Genomic DNA, 21,940 nt, shown 5'->3' with positions numbered 1-21,940 from the left:
ATTCCTCCCGTACAGGCTGCCCTGCCGTCGCTTGGTGCCCTCGGATAAGCGATAACGTTTCGTCTGCGCGAGATAAACAGAGGGTTTGGGATGCTGTCGGTCTCAGCTGAGCCAGAAGTTCCTGGGGGATCTCGTTTTATCTGGGTAGAGAGAGAACTCTCTGTGCCCACCTTTATCCTCCCTGCAGCCTTACTGGTTGAGGTGTTGTAGAAAGAGAAGGGTGGTGCCTGAGCGTGACCTTACCTGGAGAAGGGCAGGGAGAGAGGTGAGGCAAAGCAGCCCAGTCATGTTTCCTGAACAGCTGGTGGAGGCCTAACTCGGTCATTCTGCTGGAGCCCTGTTGAATCGATTCTGTTCTGAGGACAGGAGACTTAGCCTTGACTGTGTCTGGGGGTTTTCATGGTGGAAGGGAACAAGGAGACCGCACCTGTACAAGGAGCAACCTTGTAATTTTCAAAGCTAAAGTGTGCAGGCTGAGTAGTTTTGGGTGTTGCCTTTTTTTTTTTTTAAAAAAAACCTGTTCTAACATTACTTCCCTAGTTCCAAGATTCTTGTTTCTCTTCTGCGGGACAGGGAAGTGCTTGTCTGTTTTCATTCTCAGAGGTACATGATTTTCAGAAAAAGCTGTCTTTTTTTTCTTTTTAATGTCTTAAATACTCCCTGTCCAATTAAGGTTGTCAAAGTGAGAGTAGGAACTAACAACTGGGAGCCAGACTTGTGGTTCTTGGAAGTGATTTGCTTGAAGGCTGAAAATAATTTGATTACAGAGAATTTATTAGCAAAAGCTCAATCCTACTTGAAATAGCATCTTTGCACTTATTCATGTATAGCAGACTTGCTAGAATAATTTTAACTACTTGGATTTTTGCTTATGATCAGATGATGGTAACTTACCATGCTGAAATATTTTGTATTTTTTTTCTCTAATAAATATTTCATTTAGGAATAGAATAACCTTCAGACTAGTCCTGTAAACAAGTTTCCTGTGTTAGACTTTTAGGAGTAAATTGTTTATTTTCACTTCTTTTGGAGTAAGCCAACTTGATTCTGTTTTGCATGCCTGGAAGAAAGTGAAGCTGACCTATTTTTGCTAGTGTTATGTATATACTGCAGAGGAATTTCTAGTCTAAAGATTTAGCTGGAATGCTTTACAAAAGCTCTTAACTGAAAGCTTAATTTGACCGGACAATATCCTTTCTTGGCCATCCTTTAAAACTCTCAAACTTGTCTCTAACTGTCAGTGCAGTGGTACTGGAAATCTGTGTAGAAGAGCAGTTGAGGCATTTTGATCAAATCAACTCAGTGATGATGGGACACTGCCTGGACAACTTAGATGTATACACTGAAATCCTGGATGGCTTATAGTTTCTGTGATCTAATGCCTCATTTGGGCTCTAAGTTTTTTCAGCTGCTTAATTGATTGAGCACCTACTGTTATTTGACCAAATGCTGGATAAAATTACTTGCTTCTCTAGGAAGTGTTGGGGTCTGAGCTTCACATGGAACAAAACTGTCCTGTGAACAGAGCAAAAGTGGCCATGTGAAACAGCAGAACAATCCCTAGCATCACGATTTGGGAATCTGGTTCACAGTTTGTTCTTGTCCTGTAAACCTGTTCACTTTCCATGCAGTGGATAATTGCACGTTAACTCAATCATTTCTTACTGACTAGATTCAAGCTCCATGTGACTGATTAAATGAATTGCTTTCTATTACACAACGAATTCATGGGAATTAATAGCCTCTCTGAGCTGGGGTACTGAAGGAGCCTGTTTCTCGTGACAGCTGTGCAGGCCCTAAGCACTCATGGGAGTGCAAGTGCACAGTGGTATCAGGACAAACAGTGCCTGGGGTCAGTAGGTGTCTTGTGGCTGTTGCTGTAGCAAGCAGCTCGGGATGGGAGTAGTGGTCTCTGGGGGTTTGAGTGAAAGGCAGTTGCTGGGGAGACACAGAGTAGATAAATGTAGGTGCTTGCTGCTTTTCACTCCCTGTGTGCCTGACTTCAAGTGACTTTACATGATTGACTTAGGAGGGGTGCTGATCCTAATTATCACCCAGGTTAGATGGCAATTTATATTCTCAAACTTATTCTGTCTTGAGTTGGAAGTTTATCTTGCTGATAAAAAACTGTAGTTCTTTAGCCTTTCTTTCTTCATCCACCTTCCAGCCCCATGTCTCTGCTAACTGTTCTGCATCACTGTCAAGTAGTGGTGATAAGGTTCCATTGCTTGTTGCCTGCTATTGCTTGGAGCAGCAAGGTCAGCAGTCTTGGCTGTTTCACTCTCCTAGTGCTAACAGTCAATTTTGTGGCTTTTGTTGTATGATACAGTTGATGCTTGCCTCTTGATAAGAGGCTAAAGAACATGTATTTAAAAAGTCCTTGTTAATAGCTGCTAAGGAGCAATAATTTTGTTGGTAGCTCTTTTAGCCCTTTAAAGAGGACTAACCAACTTTCCTTCATGCTTGCCCCAGAAATATCAAGTTGTCTTGTCATTTAAGCAAGATAAGTCTGTATAACTCATGGTTTATCTCTTCATGTTCTTCCAAATTCTGCTTTAATAGTAATATTAGAGGATCTGTTTTGTCTCTTGTGCTTGAGATGTGCAAATGTGTTTTTCAAGACCTGTCAAAACGAAAGTCATGGAGTTGTGTAATGTGAGAATGTTTTTTAGGCTGATGTGTAAGGAGCTACTTGAATCTTTATGGTAACAAAGTGCTTGCTTAGAACTTCAACTGTTTTCTATGGAACCATGAGTCCATAGCCTTCCTTGCTGAAGTTGTTGACAAAGGAATAATGGTTGATTACATGAATATGAGACTTAATGGAAATGCAGTCCTGACTAGGAATCTTTGCTGGATCACAAGTCAAAGACCAAAAAAATCAGTTCTGGGATTATAAGCATTTGTTAAAGTCTTAATCCTGTCAGCTGTTACTTTGTGATTTAGTGTTGCTGTCAGTTGAAGCTTAGTGTGAAATGTTTTAGGCCACTAATAATGCAGTGAAACTGGAGTTTTTAATATATTCTTCTTAAATTTGGAATGTGTCAAAAATAATCTGAAGTCAAAGCATAGAACTGGAAAGCTGAGAACATGCGGAGTTAAGCAGATGCTGTGATTTCTCTGGTTTCTAGCTCTTTTGGTATATATTTTTACCTGTAGTGAAAGATTATTCTTCTGAAGGGTACTGGAGACCTAGACTTATCCCCTATTTTGGGCATGGTAGGTGGACATATTAAAGAATGTTTCCAATTTAGATTTAATATGGATGACCTTTTTTTTTTTTTTCCCAAGCTGCTGGTTTGAGTCACAGGTTTAACAGGGAAAAGAATCCCACTTTATAGACAAGAATATTATAGAGTACTACATTACAGGATTATACTTAACTTGACAAAGCACTTTAAAAGATTATTTGTAGGAGCTACCTGAACTCTGGACTTCATGCTGCAGAACAGAAACTAAAGTGGCTTTTTTTGTTTTTAAGTAGGTGTTGTATAAGGTTAGTGCTATCCTGCTCCAGAGGATGCTGTCTTGGGCACCACTCTAAAGCAGACATTTAACAAGTGAAGTAGTTTTAGATCAAATTGCATGTCAGTTGCCTCAGCTTTCCAGAAAAGAGCTGGTTTTGCTAATTGGGGAAGCTGATCCCTGATTAAAATTAATTAATTGTAAAGTATATAGTAATCTGTGATACAGCCTTTCCACTAAACTGCTGCTGCAGTAAGAAGCTCCTCTCCTTGATGGTACTCTTCTGCTATTTAGTGTTCTTGGCTTACTGTGAGATTTCATTTTGGGTAGGTAAGGAATTCTCATTAGTGTACTCACCAAGAAGTCTCACTGACTGACTTTTATGGCAGCTTTCTGCTTTTATCTACCATGTCATAAAATAGACTGGCCAAGAAATTTAAGGAAATGATGTTTCAAAAGACAGCACCAGTTTCAAGCACACATTCCTATCTCTCTTTCCACTTTATTGTGTTTCAAAACACAGTTTAGGAATCAATTTAATTTTTTAAACAATTCTGCAGGCATTGGAAATTTACTTTTGTCTTAGGAGGCAAACTAAATTTGAAGTAGGCTTTATTGGTTGAATCTGTTCTGAAGTTTTAATGGAAGGAAACTAATTTAAAAAAATATTAGGCAGACCAGTTGGTGGTGATACTGTGCATCTTTATCTTTATTTAGCTTGTAAAACAGGGATCAAGCAGTGTTCTTGTCCAACTCCTTTCCTTAAGTATTCACAACTGTCTTCTAATATCATCTAGTATAACAGGGGCAATAGCAGATCATGAACCTGTTACACTCTTGTAAATAAGTGTTAGATAAGGTTTTTAATTAAGTGTTAGTCATGATGGACTGGCTTTAAGTGTTCTAGCTCTGCTGTACTACTTGTGCAAGTTGAAAAACGGGCCTTCCCACAGATAAGATTTGTAGCAACTGCATTGCTGGGCACAGATGACTTAGAGTTGCTGAGGCTGGTAGACACTTGTGGAGACTGTCTAGTCCAGTCCTCCTGCAGACTGTGCTACTCCTGATCCATAAACTGGCTTATTATCATCTCTAGACAGAGCTTTGTCTGCTCCAGCTTTTCTCATGGGAAAGACAGCTCTCCTGCCATGCCGGTCTGTCCTAAAGAGCCTGTAGCCATCCACAGCAGCACTCTAACCATGAGAGCTATCCAAGCTCATCTCTGTGATTCCAGTGAGGTTGTAACCCCTGTGGCTACACACAGACCCCCAACGTCTCCATCTCGTTGCCTGTGCTGCATGCATTAGTGTATGGAAGCACCCTGTTGTGCTGATTTCCCAAGAAAGGCATGAAAGCCGTGAGATGAGCTCCTAGGTATCAGAATAATAGGGTTTTTTATTCTGGTAAAGTGCTCTGTGAAGATAGGAGATGTCTCCAGGAGAACCCAAGAATAAATGCGTGGTTTATGTTCTGCACTGGTTCTGTATGTTCATGTGACCTGTCATTTGCTAGGTCATAAAGAGAAGTGTTCTGAACTAAATGTGTCCTTATTCTCTGTGTTGAAGTCAAGTGGTTCTGAGTTAATAGTCTGCCACCTAAACCCAGAGTTACCAAGCGTGTTATACTGTGCCACTCTTCGTTCTACAGCACCCTGGAGGCTGTGTTGGAGAGAACACATTTGGCTGTAAGTGTTTTATAGTGGTGGGCAGAGCATTCTCCATGAGGGAGACCAAGGATAAGACTTCTCCCATAAGTAAAGTTCTCCACAGCTTTTTAGTATTCTTAACTCTGGGGATACTGAAATTTCATAAGACGCCCGTACTGGTGTAATAATCCAGTTCCCATTTGAAGATAGAAATACTGCTTTTGGCTTTGGTATGAAGTATATGAATACAGTAGTCTGGAAAACTGTCTGTTATTGAAAACATATGCTCCTAGTCCAGTGGAAAGGCAGCTTCTTGCATGTGCAGTTCACTCTACCTGATTGGGGGAACTGGAGTAAAGAAATCTATTTAAAGGTGACTTAGCACAGCAGCTAAATTATGGGTACTAAATGTCACCATTGTTTCTTTTCATGTTGTAATGTAAATGCATTGATTGAAAGATGGAGGGAAAGGTTCAGTGCTTGGCAGTTGTGTGATGTTGCCTGATTGAGGAAGCTTAGTGACTCACGGTACACATCTGTGAACCCCAATGAAGTGCTTAAAATAGTGGAAGTACTCTCATAGTCTATAGGAAGATGATTCCTGAGTGCCCCTAGGGAGCTGGGATTCTATGGTTAAGAGTGAAGTCAGGATGGGGGTTTATTACTTGCCTATCTGCATCAAATATGGTCTCAACAGTGGCTTACATTTCCCCAAACAGAGATGTGAGCATGAGACATTAACTTCAGTTTGCAAGCAAGGAATGTAATTGTATGGGCAGAGACAATTGCTTCTGCTGGTATTAGCTAAGCCAAACTAAATAATGTTCAGACTTCTGATTTATCCCAGACATCCAGTTCACTAGGGAAGCATGATCTAGTGAGATACATCCTTTGGGGGAGCAGTGGTAGCAGCTTGTGGCCTGTCTGCAGTGTCTTGTGGCATGTTTGTGACACCAATGACTGGGTCTGACTGCCTCAGGACTGGGTAACAGTGGTGAGAGCTCCTGCAACTCTGTAGCACACTTCTGGTTGAATTGGAATTTGGTGGAATTTGCAAAATCAGTGGTAGTGGCAATTTTCTTGTGGATTATATAGTTGCAGTTTTTTTCACTGAAGTAACTGAAACCATGTTGTAACCTGGTACTAAGGTAAGATTTTGGTTATTTTGAGCTCTCGTGTGCCCCTTAAGACACTGATTGTGTGATCTGTTTGATTTGGCTGTTGTATTTGTTAGGCCCCTGGAGATCCAGGTAAAAAATGGTATGAGATTATCTGAGGCATGTCACTGTCTCTTAGTGGTTTGGTGGACTTCATGTATGCTGTGTATCAAAGATGAACATGTTTCTGCATGGATGAGCTTTCAAAGGAAATACAGGTGAAATACAGGTGAAATACACTTTGCAAGTCAATGGGAGTGAGGCCGTTGAACAAGTCTGTTGCCTGAGTGTCACTTTTCTGGTATGAGCCAAATTAACTAGTGTGAACAGTGGTGTTGTAATTCACCCTAAGTAATTGGGCAACTAGACTGTTATCACCACAGTGACAAACTCTTAGCATAGTAATACTGATTAATGGTATCAATTCAGTCTTTGTGCTTGTAGAAGATTTCTATTAGGATTTCTAGCAAGATCTTGCAAGGTAAAAGCAATGTGGTAGATCCTTCTCTTCTGTGTCTGCAATATGTCTTCTGGGTGTTAATATTAGACTTGGAGGCTTTCTGAAAGTACTTGGAGATCTCTGGTTAGATGTCTCCCTACAGAAGAAGTGGTTTTAGCTGTAATGACACTACTGTCTTACTTTCACTTTAGGTAACACTATCTTGCTGAAATAAAGAGTATATTGCTGGTGCTACATACACTCTACTAGTTGATCTGCCCGGAGTAATACTGAAAATAATATGGAGGGTGGTTTCTTACTTTTTTTCCCCATAAAACTCTATGTAACTATGATGCTTGCATGCTATCTGTGCAACAAGGCACTTATAAGTGTACTGCCTATATGCAATGACAATCTCTTGATACTGTTGATACCCGCTGTTAAGAGTATTAGCTTTACAGCATGACCTTAAAACCTTATTTACTTAAACGTAGATATATGTGATTTTTTTCAGGGAGAGAGGGTGTGCTCCTGTGCCTTAAAAGCACTGTTTAAGGGAAGTCCTTTTTCTTCTTCTCTTAGCTACTGCTCAGAAACAAGTTACTTGGCTATATTTTTTTCCACTCTGATGAAATTCTAAAAATAAACAACCAACCGAAACCAAGCAAATAAACAAACAAACAACAACAAAAAAACCCAACCAAACCAAAAAAAAATACCCCAAAAAACCCAAACAAACAAATTCAGATATTTAAGTTCCTTAGGAACAGCGATATATAGTTGCTTATATTTCACTTCAGCATAAGATCTGAGTTCAATTTTAAAGGGTTGCTTTAAAGTGTTGCTCTTCTGATGCTCCAACTGACCAGACTGATTCTTTCCTGTGACTAAACCTTTGAAGGTTGCAGCCTTGCTACAGACTTGGACAGGATTTAGTTCCATTTTTCCTTAGACATTGAGATTATTCTTAGCAAAGTTACTGTCTTGAGATTACTGCTAATGTGTAAGGTAATGTCTGTCTATTTGTAATGAGTAATCTAGAATGGTCCTGTACTGAATGATGTGAGAGGGCATATATTTAAGAATTTCATGTAGTAAGTAAATGTAAATTAAACGCCATCAGATTTGCTTTCTGAGCTGCACTGATTCATCTCTGAAAATTTATAAGAAGAATTGGGCTGTACTTGGCAAGGAAGGAGAGGATTGTGGGGAATATGAGTATATACAGGTATTTTGTACTTAAAATGGATCACTGCTGTGGTGGTCCAGATTTGAACATAGCCTAAAAGGTGGAATTATCCAAGTCTAGCTATAACCTGTTGGAAAGAGCAGTGTGCTAGACTTTGTAGGTTGCGAGGACAATGATCAGTTAAAGGAGCAATGCACTTGTGTGTCTCCTGTTCTTCCTGTTCTACGTAACTGCAGGTGTCAAAAAATATTTTGTATACGAAGTGCACTCTTCTAAAAATCACTTGATCTTATTAAACTTTATTAGGCTAAGTGAAGAGCTGGAGATGGCTTTGCATACGAATGTGTGAAATAGTGAAAAGTAAGATATGGTGTAGAGACCAGGATCACTAGTAGGGATTCTTAATCCTAATTGGCTGGTATCCAGTGGTTGGATGTCTGATGCTATTGATACTGTTAGAATATTTTAGTGTGATATCTGGGTTGTCTTCATGCATGCAGAGAAGACTCCTGATCACAACTATATTAAAAATACTGCTTTTTATACTGCCTGTGATATTTTCTAGATGAGCAAGTCTTAGGGTCTTTCCTGCCGTAAAAGTTCATCTCACAGTCTGCAGTCTTTCTTATTATGGAAGTTAATACTCCAATCTGATTCATTTGAGGAAACACAACTGTGAATTGAAATGGTTCCTCAATCTGTGCCTAGTATTTCCCCAGCCTTGTAGGAGATGGAGAATACTAACGACCTGGCTTCAGGTTCTGGTTTAACCTTTAACTGCTGTAACATGGTGAACTTGCTAGTCCTGGTCTTGCTTCATGTGTCTGTTAGTTAGCAGTGTATATGTAGCTCCTGCCAGAGCACATTTGTGAGAGCCAGTGTCTGTAGGTGTACACACAATTCTGGGGGGTTTAGGCAGGATTTGTAAGTAATAATAATTGACTGAAACTGGTGTCATGTAACATTCAGTTATACTATAAGTTGTAACTTTCAGTGTATCAAGTAAATGTATTTATTCTGTGGTTTTTTCCTGTAACATTTAGGGATATGGCTGTTGCCACTTGGAACAAGGATCTAACCTATATAAAGAGGTTAGATCCCTTCATGTGTACAGAGTAACGTAGTTCCTTGCCTTCAATTCTTACTTTTCATCCTGATATTATAAAGTATTAAGTTTTCAAAATCCATTTTGAGGTTCCGGTCCAATGCCCTTATCTTTGCAACTGCATCTACTAGTAGATCTTAGGGAGAGAAAATGCCTGATTGCCAAAAGCAAATCTGAGGCTTGGGTTTCACTCCAGTGCTCAGCCCAGACACTGCAGCGGGGTGGTGGCTGCACCAGCCCCTTGTCTAAGGCGTGAATTGTGAACAGGGTGAGGGAACTGCCCTGCTTCTGCAGCAGTATAAGAAACTGCTTGGCTGCTGTAGTTCCACCTTCTTTGGCCTTAGTTGTACAAACTGTTTTTCTCCCTTCACATCAGCACTGAGGTGTGTGTGGCCTTGCAGATGTGACTGGCAGGCCCAGTGTGCTGATGGGCTGGAACTGCCAGGGGGAAGGGAGAGGGGACTGAGGGACAGGGGATGGTGATGGTAGCACTGGGTGATATAAATGGGGACTGTGAAACTGCCCCAATGTGCTCTGCAAGACATCTCAAGCTGAATGAATTCCTTGATCCAATTAAACATCGCCCAGAAAAATCTATAACCACAACTGAGAAGGTAGAAACATCCAGCATTACATGGGGAAGGATATGAGGCTATCCCAAGCAGGGATTTCTACCAAACACATTGTGATCTCTGTTTAGCTTGGAAACCACTAAATGGATATATGCCAAGAGGGGAGATATTGGCACAGCAAAAGAGGATAGAGTAGCATTTGTAATTTTTCAGCCTGCATATCCTAAAATTTTCAGTGGCATTAAATATGCCTCTTAATCTCAAATTGGTTTTTTTTAAGTTGAATTACCAGTTGGAGCATTTACAGTCCATTGAAAGCTAATGGAATTTCAGTACTTAAATATTTTCTGGGTAACCTCAGAATGGCTGAGGAGCTCTTACAGTTCATAGTTCGGTGAGATTGTTAATTAGTTTTGTGATCCAGGGAATTTCTGTGACTGCATTCTTGTGGTTATATCACAGAACCAAACACTTCAAAGCCTCTAATTCATATTCTGATAAATGAGGATCACTAAAATACTGTTGCAAAACCTTGTTCTTTCTGTGTTTGCTTTTGATGACATCATATTTAAGTCTTTATAATAGGTTGAATAGCCAGATTTTCCTTTAAAAGTAGGTGTCTGAAGGGTTTAACAAAGCTCCTCTGTCAAGCTATTGGGCTAAGGGTTTCTAGAATCCTGTTTTAAAATCCAAAGAATGGCTGCTTTCAGTGGCAGGATAGCAATGAAAAGAAATGTCCAAAGATATCAGCTGCACAGCAAGAGAACAAGAGCTGATCTCAGCAATTTTGAGCTTAGAGCTTTATTTCAGTTTTAAATCTCGAACTGAATGGCAGAACTAGCAGCAATTCCAATTAAAGCCTTTGGAGGGTCTCAGATTCTTTTATTACAGCAGCAGAATATTTATTGGAAAACAGGTAGACTTAGTGAAGCTTCTCTTTTTTTTCTTATGTACTTGGATGAACTGTAGCAAAGTTTCTTTCTTGTGAAGTGACAAGAGCTTTTTCCTTTAAGTGTTGTGCAGCTGTGGTGTCTTAATGCACATGAAGTAAAAAGGGAATGTGAAAGTGTGGTCTGGTTTGAAATACGTGTAGTTATTCAGTCATAGTCTTTGAATCTTGGTATTAGGTAAACCAGTCCTGTTTGTAAACTGTGTTCTGAGCAGTTTAACTATTTAGGTTGAGGAGAGGGTGGAGAAAAAGCAATTTTCTAAGTGTTTATAAACAATTGCCTTGAAGTGCTCAGTTTCAAGGGACCAGCCAAGAATGGCACAGCATTGTGCAGGGGGCCTTAGTTAACCTGCAGAAATTGTAATCTAAACAGATAAGACAAAGGAAGGCTGAAGTAGTTGGTGAGTTTAGGGTTAGATAACTTAAATGGGAGGTGGCATGGTTTGATTAGTCCTGTGGCCAAGTAGAGATCTTCAGAAGTCTAAATCAAAACAGCTGATTAGTAACTCCTATGGTTTGAGTTGTAGATTCTTGTGCTTCATGTAGGCAGCCTGTGGCTGGTGTAACCTTCCTTTCTTGATCTGAGGAGCATCTTTCACTAGCATCACAAAGCTCTTATTGTGCATAGGGCTGTGTGTTACCTATTACAGAATAAATGCAGAATTATCAAGTCAATGGCTTAATCCTTATCTTTTAAAACAGATGAAGCAGGTAATTACTTCTAATTTCTTAAAATGAAATACTGACAGAAAAAGTTTATTCTCTGTCATGGTAGGTCTGTCTAGCAGTTTATTTCAAAGCAGGATGAATGGTAACCAGAAGAAACCACCTCCCCTACCTCACTCCCCTACCTCACTCCCTCAAATAAACTTTCAGAAGGTTTGGAGTGTGGTTTTTGTTTTTTTTTTTTACAGCTTAAAACACTTAGCATATGAAGTTCAACATGGTGTCATTAAACCTGAGGGTAAAATGACAGGTGGAAAATAAATAGATTGACTGACTGCTCAATGGATTGCCTCTTGTCCTGTCAGAGGAGGGTAAATCTTGCTGGAAGGTAAACTGTGCCCAAACAACAAGTAAAGAGCAATAGGGGAGAGGAGGCATCTTACCCCACAGCATTAGGTGTCTTGTCCGGACACTTACTCAGAGTGAGCTCTTCAGCAGATGCACTAAGACCCATTGCCTCAAGTCTATGTCCCATAAAATGAAGGGAGTTGAGTAATGTTTTAAAGCAACTGCAGTTGTCACAGGTTCTTCTAGAAACTGCTGCTTTTTTGAGAAGTGGTTGGATTTCCCAAGACTTGTTTTTCTGTGAAAAGATGAGTTAATGTGCCTTGACTGCCTCAAGGATGCTTAATGTATAGAATAGGAAGAAAATTCCTTGCTTACTCAGAGATAACAGAGGAGAGAGCTTCCACTTGTGTTAATAGATTTCTTTTAATTTTTTTTAACCTCAAGGAACTGTTAGATGTGAGCTTTGAACCATGTTGTGTAAACTGTTTCTTGGCCTGCAGAGGTGGGGATAAAAATAAACAAACAGTTGGCTCCAATGCCTTTCTTGTTTTATTACAATATTCCTATTATAATCTCACTGTGCCCCTTTCTGAACCAGTGATGTGCTGTTAACCTGTTGTTCTGTAAGCACTGGTACTTCTGCACTGATACTGACTGTGTTAATCCTATGTCACACTGCTTCAGCCTTGCCTTGTCCTCTGTTCTTGCCTCTGCACTGTCTGGCTGTTCTGGGCTGGGGGGAGGCCACGCTCCCTCTGGTGCCAGCAAAGAAGAGATGCTTTGTGTGAAGCTTCTGGGACCTCACTGAGTACACACTGCTCAGGGGCTGTGTTGTGAGCGTACTGCTGCATTCATGGGGTTCATGTAGTCCTGATCCTCTGAAATATTCAAGTGGCACTTGGAACAGCTCTGCAGGGAAGATCAAGTACCTTGGCCATGAAGAGCTTTAGATGCAATCAAACCCATTTTGTATGCTATTGGGTGGGTTTTGTTTAATATTATACTCTGATTGCGAATGAGGTAATACTGTAAGGCTGACCTTGCAGTTTCTACAGGCCATTGTTGGGGTGGAATAGAGAAGGAAGGATTTAAATATTCTCTCCACTCTACCTCTATGATGAACTGTTTCAAGTTTGTCAGTATTTTTCCTAAAAGACAGCAATTAATTTACCATGACCATGTGAAGATGAAGTATTTGTGTTGACAGGACAGAGAAATCTTTTCTCTTGGCTATTAGTAAATTATGCCTTTATTGCTGTTGCATAGCACAGTGGACTTAGTGCTGCTGCCTATTACATATTCCTAAGTTTGTGATTCCAGAAAAACGTGTAGCTTGAAAGCTTTGTGTTAGATAACAGTTACAACAATGTTAGGATACCTGATAAAAGAACAGTCACAGGTTAAAACCAGTCACAATTATACTGAAAAGTAGCTAAGGGTCACACTCCAGAAAACAGCTTATTTCCTACTGTGAAAGCCAGACTACTCTTGAACTAGGACAAAACAGCATTCTCTACAATTTACGAGCAATCTGTGTTACTTCTGTAACACTTAAAGTCCCTGAACTATCTCATTGTGTGGCCAATCTGTAGCTCTTGTTCCTTGGGTGTTTATGTCCAAGCAAGCTGAATTCTAGTTTACCGTCTGTAGACCATGTGGACAATAGGCAAAGCAAGAACTTCTGGAGTTCAGATGCTACCTTATGACAGCTGGTGAGGGGTCAGTAGCTCTGACCGAGGAAGCTGTGACCGGTCCGCAGAGATGGTCCCGTGGAGGATCGCCTTCCCGAGGCCCGGTGTCTTCCCTCAGCTGCTAGCTGGAGGGCCCGTGCAGAAGCTGTCAGCTCTTTAGTGATTGTCAGCTCATGATTTCAGCTCAGCTCTGCAGGGCAGCCTCCAGGTCAGAGCAGGGAGAGAGACGAGAGGCCCGTGTAGCTGTTCCGCACGAAGGTAGCTTTATTGGTCCGTACTCCGGCGAAGGGGAGGCCAGGGATGGGCTCTCTCTGCCCTCGCAGGGGCAGGGGGCTAGCTTTGTAGGGATACAGGGGGTGGGTGTCAGAGGGTAAAGGCCAATGGGTTACAAAAGATCTGCATAGGGTCTCCCAGAGGATTCTGCATCTGTCGTCTTCTCACCGTAACTGAAAAGCAGCTGCCTTCCCAGGGGGGTCCTGCTGGGACATTGCTCAATCTCCTTATCTCAGCAGACGTCCCTCCAAGGCAGTGGCTGGGCATACCCTACACTGCCTGTTGTGTTTTTTCACATTTCCTTGGCCGGGAACTGTTCCCTTCTTCTCTTGCCTCTCTGGTGACTAAGAGTTAAAAATCAGTCTTGTGATTCTCTTCTGGTTTAGAATGTCTGTGGCAATTCAATGGCTAAATTCACTGTCCCCAACAAATGTGTGTTTGTGCTGTACTGGGAGAACCTATGGAGAAGTAGGAATTGTCACACCCCATTTCTGTACTAAGGAGTGTCCTGGATGGGGGAGCTGATGTATGACATAATAGAGAAGATTGCCAGAGGAAAATATCTGTCTTCACTTACCAGTGTTTATCCCAGAATGAGTACTTAAACATGATTAATTTGCATTGCTGTACTAAATGTATGTAGCAAACAGGTGTGAGTAAAAAACTCTGCATGGAAAAATACTGCTGCTCAGATGTTTGAAAATGCTGTCCTGAGGGCACTTCTTGATTGTTGGCATGTTTGTTCTTGTATGCACGAGTCAATGAGAATTTAGTTTGATTTGTTGCTTTTCAGAACATCAAGTCATGACAAGGGGAGAAAAAAGTAGTCACTATCAGTGTACTCCGAGGGCAGTTGTCCAGACTGGTCATGTCAGTCTCAAAATGCAAGGCACATAAACTGGATTGCTTGGAACAAACTGCTTTCAGGGAGAGGTTTGGACAGGACTGCATCCAAAGGTCCCTTTCCAGGCTAGATAATCCTATGGCATGTTTGTAGGCTGATGATCCCTTAGTCTCTTGTTAATTTTGTTTAGGGCAGCCGGTTGTCCTGAAGCTTTTTCCAAGTAACTTCTACTGTTGGCCTTGTGTTTCCATACAGTAGCACTTGATGATGTGGCAGTTGCAGTGGTTTAGTACAGTAATTGTGTGCAGGCGAATTTGAGACTCCTGGAAGGCCCATTGCTCCTGTGCTTCTGGAATAAAGAGTGCTGCTATAAATCAAGGCTGATACAGCCACTTCCTATAGCAGTGTTTTCTGAATGGTCTACTGGCCTCCTTACAGCTCTCTGCCAGGATATGAACAACTGGGGTCCTTTGTGGTGCTCTGAGGACACAAGAGTTGGTATCCTGCCATCTCCCATATACACGTCATATGTCTGAAATATTCATATTTGGGTTTTTTTCTGTGCGGGAATCCTGGCTGGTGACACATCTTTGTTTCACGTACTTCTGCTTTTATCCTCAGTGTGCTGTTCTTAGAGATGCTGCTCTAAGAGTGTGGCAGCTGCTGCTTGTGCTTCTGGTACAACTACTGTGTCCAGCTACTCTTAAAAAAACCAACCAAAAAAAGAGGCAGTATTATTTTTAAGAAGCCTCCAGCATTTAATTACTAGGCTTGCATAACACACAAACAGAGGCTTGTTAGCTAGGGCTTGTTTATTGAAGCTTGCTCCTTTATGGCTTAGCAACATCAGGAGAAGAATAGAAACTGAGATTTTTTTGCAGTAAAGCAGGATTTTTTTTTTTCCTAAGCAAAATAGATTTGCAGCATCAAAAGGCAGGAAGTGTAAAATAAATGCTAATGCCGTGTCATAAGACTTTCTGCTAGAAGCTTTTGCAACTTGTTCCTGCCAATTTACTGTGTATCTCTGCTGTTTTCTTAGCCTACACAGGGAGAAGATCAAAAGCCTGATTTCTGCCTATGAGCAGATCTAAGGTATAGTTGTATCAATATTAAAGAAATATTTAGAAAGATGTAAAGCCTTCTAACAAGAACAATAGAAAACACTTAATTTCATGTCGTTTGAGAAAGAGTGGGTTTTCTTTGGAAACTGCTCTAGACAGTAGTCTTGTAGGCTGGGTTTACAAACAAGAGTAGCTTGTTAGAAACCTTTGGCACTTTTATTAATCATACTGTTGTCACAAATAGAAAGTATTTGTTTCAATACTTTGTCCTACTCATACTTTAGGCATGATTTGCATGCCAGTGCATTGGAGTGGCCCATTGTTTAGGCTTGTGGGGCAGGGTTTTAATCTGGTCTTTCAGCACTGAGACACTTTACCTGCCTGCTACCCTGATGTACCAAAGTCATGGATGGGTGACTGTGCTTCTTCTGTCTGCAGATCTAATTGGTTGCCCGGTACTTCGTCTGTGGCAAGCAGGACAATGGCTGCCAGCAAGAGCAAGAACCAGAGTTCCTTGGCCCTCCATAAAGTAATTATGGTTGGCAGTGGAGGTGTGGGCAAATCTGCACTCACACTTCAGTTTATGTATGATGAGGTAAGTAACTTTGGTTCAGCTTCTCTAAAGCACAAATTCATACAGCTTGCTTTTTTTTTTTGTGGGACCGGGGAACTAAATGTGATGAGCAAAAGACCTGATGACCCAACTGGCAGGAGCAGAATGTAGGAAGCTGAGAGATGTGCCCTCTGGGAACATCTCTGGCTAAAGGTGACAAAATTGATGCTTATTTGTGAATGAACAGTCTTCAGGAGTCATGCATTATGTACAGGTGCTTGTGTACAGAAGCTGTTACTAGTTGGAGTTGAACTTTAATTTTGTAATTTAGGTTAGTTAAGGCTGAAGTCAGAAGTAAATATTCTAGCTCATTCTGAGCCAGGTGATGAAGTAGGCATGTTCATAGCATGAATTCTTCCATACTCGTATACAGGAAGCTAGATTAGGCAATCCAGACTAGTATGTGAAGGAATACAGGAATGATCCTGTAATTCAAAAGTTAGCGTTTATCTGTAGGGTGTCCACACATGCTGTAGTGGTGTAAGTATCTGAACAGGTGATGTAGTCATTAATGAAAGCCAGCCAACTTAACTGGGCTTAATTGTTGTGTTCTGAGGCTGAGAGGCTCTTTACCTCTCTATTTTTATGCTGGATGTGTGCTGTCAGCACAGAACTAAGTTGAACTGGCAGTGGCTTTGTTGGTCTGATCAATACTGAATGTACTAAATCTGCACCTTTTAAAATTTCAGATACCTGTACCTGAAGTATATTGAAATGCATTTTCTTAAAGTGGGAGATCTAGATAATGCCAGCAGATTGCTGGTAACTTATACTGCAACTCTGTTCTTAAATTGTACTGAAGTGGCTGAACAGTGTTTTGTGTAGCAAGTTTCTCTTGACTAGGCAAGCTGGCTCTTTGATGTATTAAGTGCTTAAATAATTTGCTTTTAATAGTAAAACTAAAAAAAAGTGGTGGAACTTAGTAGCTGATCGAATTATGAGAAGGTTTTGGGGAATTTAAATGTCACTGAAGTGAAAGAAGGAATATGGACAAATACTGAGACTGTTTGACAGTAATTCTAAACACTAATCCCTTTCTTGTTAGTTTGTAGAAGACTATGAACCTACCAAGGCTGACAGCTACAGAAAGAAAGTAGTTCTGGATGGTGAAGAAGTTCAGATAGACATTCTGGACACAGCAGGACAGGAGGATTATGCAGCTATCAGAGATAACTATTTCCGCAGTGGGGAAGGGTTTCTTCTTGTCTTTTCAATAACAGAGCATGAATCCTTCACAGCAACAGCGGAGTTTCGGTGAGTAGTTTGTCTCCTAGTAAGGGAAAAATATCTGGTTCCTATGTTGCTCTGACAACTGCTTAAAAGCTACAACAGCTCTTCATCCTTTGTTACTATTTGATCAATGAAAGTGATGCCTGGCCATTCTGCTCTCAGTAACTGATAACCTAAACCAGAGTATTCAGCCTCTGGCTTTAATTGTCTTCATGCCTGTAACTTCTGAGTACATTATGCCAGCAGCAACTTCAGGCAAGTAACAGATTCTTGGACTCTTAAAACAGGCGTATTTCAGCCAATTTTCAGTCTTCATGGATGTGAAGTTTAATTATCTTAGAACAGTACTTCTGGAATTAAATCTGTCTTTTGGCCAGGTTTCAGACACAGTATTGCTTATTGCTAGAAGCAGGTGCTCTAAGGAAAGGAAGGATTAGCCTCCACTCTCAGGTATGGATTGGTGCCAAACAAGGGTTGGCAGCCAAGCATTGCTATTGTAGGCAGACTTATTCCTAGAAAGACACACGGTAGTAGTAAGCACTTCAATTTTTCTTCTTGGGATTAGCAGTTCTGATGTAAAAACTGGCACCAGACTGGCCACCAAAATGGCTTGTGTAGTGTGGGGGGGTAAATAAAAAAAGATTTAAACCACTGTTCTGGTTTTAGAATTCATGTAGCCACATTCTTCATGGCAAGTGTTCTAACTCTTTTTTTATAATACCTGTTGCCTCAGTAGAAGGTAAACTGGAGATTGCCTGGAACAGCTGTATAACTTGAAGGAAAACCTCTCAAAGCATAGGGAAAATTTAGGAGTTCCTTATGCTTGTCAGAATAAAAACTCTCTATCAGTCTGCCTTATGTTCCCTTTGCTTCAGTGGTACAAGGTTAACAGATACTAACTGGTAATGGAAGTGCTGTAGCTAAGGACACTTATTTCTAGGTTTTTCTTAAAGCTAAGGCAAATTCCCCTTGCACTCCTGAACTTTGGTCCAGGTTCTTAACATATCATACTGTTTCAACAGTAGTAGAAGACCACAAAATCTTTTGAGGTATAAAAATACTGTTCCTTAGTCACATAATACTTACGGAACTTTGTTCTGCTTCAGAAGGCTGATAGTCATGGGGCACACAAGCAGAGCTCAGTTTGCCCTAACAGGAGCTCTGAAAGGAGCCAACAGTTCAACTGTTGTACGACTACAAAACTGAGTACTAGGACTCTTCTTAGTGTAAGATGGAGGAAAAGGTCAGGTAATGCTCAAAAACACAAAGAAAATGAGACAAGTGGAAGCACTTGGTTTTGGCTTATGTACCTAAGTGAAATATAATGTTAAACCTAAGGCTTAAGGCTTTGAATGAAAAGAGTGGGAGTGTTTATCTTGGCAGTTTGGTTTGGTGTTTTTGTGAGACTTCTGTAACTAGATTAACTGTGTGTTGGTTCAAGATTCCAGCACAGCAAAACAATGAAAAAGCAATGCTAGCCCTGAAGATGGGCAAGAAGGGCCTAGGAGCTCTTTGTGATGCATAATCTCCTACTTTTCAATGGTTCAGAAGTAAAACAAATAGTGAAATTAGTTAAATGGAATATTTAGGCTGGCATGCAAGTACCAGCTCCTTGGCCCAGGAAGGAGTGGGGAATGCATAGTATGAGTCACCAGCATCCCAGGCCAAACTGCAGATTGGTATTATTGATCCTTTTAAGTTCCAGAATTCTAACACTATGAAAAAGTTGAATACTGAACAAACTATGGGCTTGTCTTTAAACCCTAGCTCTCCTGCTGATGCTATGCATTCAGTGTTTGCTTTCAGTGCCTCTGTAATCTGAAAATGTGTGAAGGTGCAGTTAAATGCAAAAGCAGATTGCTTCAGTGTGTTAATGCTATTTTAGAGTCTCATGTACTCTCCCTACATTGTTATTTTGTGGATGGAAAATGCAGGCATCTGAAGTAGTGTGGTAACTCAGTGAGATGAGAGGGTGTAGCACTGTGCTCATGCCTCATTTAGCTCTTCTTCATAACAAAATGAAGCAATCTAAAAATAGTTTAGAGTGGTAGAGTTCTTCCAGCATCCTAGACGGACAGCAACTTGTGTCAGTCTGGTTTCAACTTGTGTTTTACCCCAGTAACAGCACAAACCAAGACTGGTGTGCAACATCACTCCATCTCCTTTCCTGGATGCCGATATGTCCTCCTAGCATGACAGGTTAATGCTGACAGTTCAAATATCTTCCTGGAGGCTTTGAAGGAGGAAGGTTGCTAGCATTTTAGTTCAGCATCGTGTAATAACTCTCTCCTTTGAGTGAAGTTTAGGTAGCCATTAGGAATGATCTCTGCCAGCTACTTGTTCCCAACCTACTGCCTTGGCAAAGACTTGATGTTGCCCAGACCTATATTGAGATGTGATGCAGACTGTGAGTTGAAGATGGTGACTGAATGCCAAGGTAAAACTTGGCAAACATGGCACTTGTACTCTTTACCTCATTCAAATGTGAACTCCTGCTGCCAGTTCCTCTTCTGCCATACTGTTCTTCTTTCCTAGAGCCTGATTACTCACTAAATGGTAAAACTGCCTTCCTGGAAGCGTGAGGCTTTCAGCAGTGTAAAGCCTGTAGCATTACTCTGCTAATCTTGGAATAATTTTAAAGTGTGTGTCCAACTGTTAGGAAATACTCAGTTGTAAACACTAGTAATGTGCAGACCACTTGATCCACTCCTCGTAAGTGTGGGAGTTTTGTTGCTACTACTAACACAGTTATTTTTATTTTGAATACCTAATGCACTAGGGAACAGATCCTGCGTGTGAAGGCTGAAGAGGATAAAATCCCTTTACTGGTAGTGGGAAACAAATCTGACCTGGAGGAGCGCAGACAAGTGCCTGTAGAAGAGGCTCGAAGTAAGGCAGAAGAATGGGGGGTGCAGTACGTAGAAACCTCTGCCAAAACTAGAGCGAATGTAGATAAGGTAAGACAAATGACATCTGCTCAATTAGATTGTTGCTACTTGTTTAGTAGCTGACTCTTGCTGGTTCAAAAAAAGTCCACAGTTTGGCTTCTGAAAGCCTAGTTTATTAAAAAAAACTCCAATAAACACTGAACTTACTAGAATGTGTACACTTAAACACATACCTAGCTTAAGGGAACCTGAGATCTGGAACAAGTTAATGCTGTTGTCTTGTTCTGTTTGTACCCGAACCAATAGTTTTTCAGTAATACTTTGGGTAAATGGTTCTAAGGATTCCCTGAAGTGAGTTATTTTCTTTGTAGGCTGTGTCCCACTTATAACACCAATAAATAACAAGCTATGGACACTCTAGAAATTTTTCCCCCTTCCCTACAAAGCTACATGTAGTGTGGTTAAAGATTTTATTCTTGTTTTCTGACAAGACTACTTTGAATTGTGAGAAGAACTTTTTGCTGTGTCCCTGTCCTGTTTTGACTTGTCCTTGGTGGTATAAGACAGTTATTCTCATGTTATTCTACTGCTGGTTTTTTGCATAAACAGTGGTGGTGAGATATTCCAGAAGAGAAATGAATTATGACTATGGAGTGTTTGTCCAGTATAGAGGACAGATTAGTTTCAATCATCCCCTTTATTTTGTTTGTAGTGAGGACTTCTTGAAGCAAAGGGTGCCTTTTTACTTCACCAATTCGCAGAAGATGATCTGAAATTACTGTTTTGCATCCTAAGGGCTCCAAATGTGTCTTGCTAAAATGCATTTGTTTAAAGATTACAAATTTTAAGCAGTTTTCTCTTTGGATAAAGAACACTTGCAGCTAGCTGTACTCTTAAGTTCTTCTAGACAGTTCTTCCTGTTCTTCTATATTAGTTCACAAGTGGAAATGCTGTTGGTGCACAAGTTACTGGTAGGAACTTCTCTCATTAAAACTACAGTATATGAAACTCCTGGATTGAGATCTTTTGGCTTAAAGGACATGGCATAATTTCAGTTTGGTAAAGAACCATTCTGACTTGCAGAATGTTCCTAGAAAGTCACTATCAGTTGCATAAGCTGGGTGATGTAGTGAAATGTGAATATTTAGACTTGCTTTTCCCTATAAACAACTCATATTACTAGTGAATGGCTAGCCTATTTTATATTTAGACTAGTTTTCGGATCAGTTTGGATTAACAGCAGTGGAGCTGTGTGTCTGGAGTATACTAGCACGGTGACCTAGATTTGCTGTTACAGGTCTTCACTGGCTAGCTTGTGTGGCATACTGGTTATCTGCTATATAAGTACTGTCTGGTGTGTTGTAAGACAGGTTATTCATCTTTGTGTTGATTGTGTGTTAATGCTGTGGCAGAATACAAAAAAACTTAAGAGCGCTTTGAATGGTAAACTAATCTACTTTTGATCAGTAGCATGGTCTTGGTTCCAAGCATCAAAGGCTTGAGAGTTCCCCATTTGGACAAAAACACACTGTAGTTCTACAGAGTGATGCTAAACTCTTGTTCTGTAATCCTAAAGATAATTTTACCCAGTAACTGTACAGCAAAACAGCTCTTGCACCTTTAGATGGTATGTACCTAGACATCAGGAATACAGGGGTGAAATTGGCTAAATTTTGGACAAAAAAAGCCAGAGAAACATGAAAGAAAGCATGGCTTTCTCTGAATCTATCTTATAACATAGTCTTGAGAATTTTTTGTGGCCTGTCACTTGAATGCTGCACCTTTGTAATTATAGACCAAGCAGA

At 40.6% G+C, this 21,940-nt stretch overlaps 1 protein-coding gene across 1 annotated transcript in view; it reads left to right on the top strand.

The window, feature by feature from the left end:
- RALB (RALB Ras like proto-oncogene B) overlaps positions 1 to 21,940 on the top strand; it is a 48,875-nt gene that overhangs the window by 22,164 nt on the left and 4,771 nt on the right. Inside the window, exons 2-4 of the mRNA XM_008638254.2 lie at positions 15,843 to 15,999; positions 17,063 to 17,271; positions 20,027 to 20,204. Coding sequence (XP_008636476.1) covers positions 15,886 to 15,999; positions 17,063 to 17,271; positions 20,027 to 20,204 — 501 coding nt within the window. The 5' untranslated portion in view covers positions 15,843 to 15,885. The remainder of the gene's footprint in view (positions 1 to 15,842; positions 16,000 to 17,062; positions 17,272 to 20,026; positions 20,205 to 21,940) is intronic.

This window comes from Corvus brachyrhynchos, unplaced genomic scaffold (assembly GCF_000691975.1).
Source record: "Corvus brachyrhynchos isolate BGI_N302 unplaced genomic scaffold, ASM69197v1 scaffold126, whole genome shotgun sequence".
NCBI classification, from domain to species: Eukaryota; Metazoa; Chordata; class Aves; order Passeriformes; family Corvidae; genus Corvus; species Corvus brachyrhynchos.
Note: the sequence above shows the minus strand (reverse complement) of the source record. Positions and strands in the feature narration are given on the sequence as shown.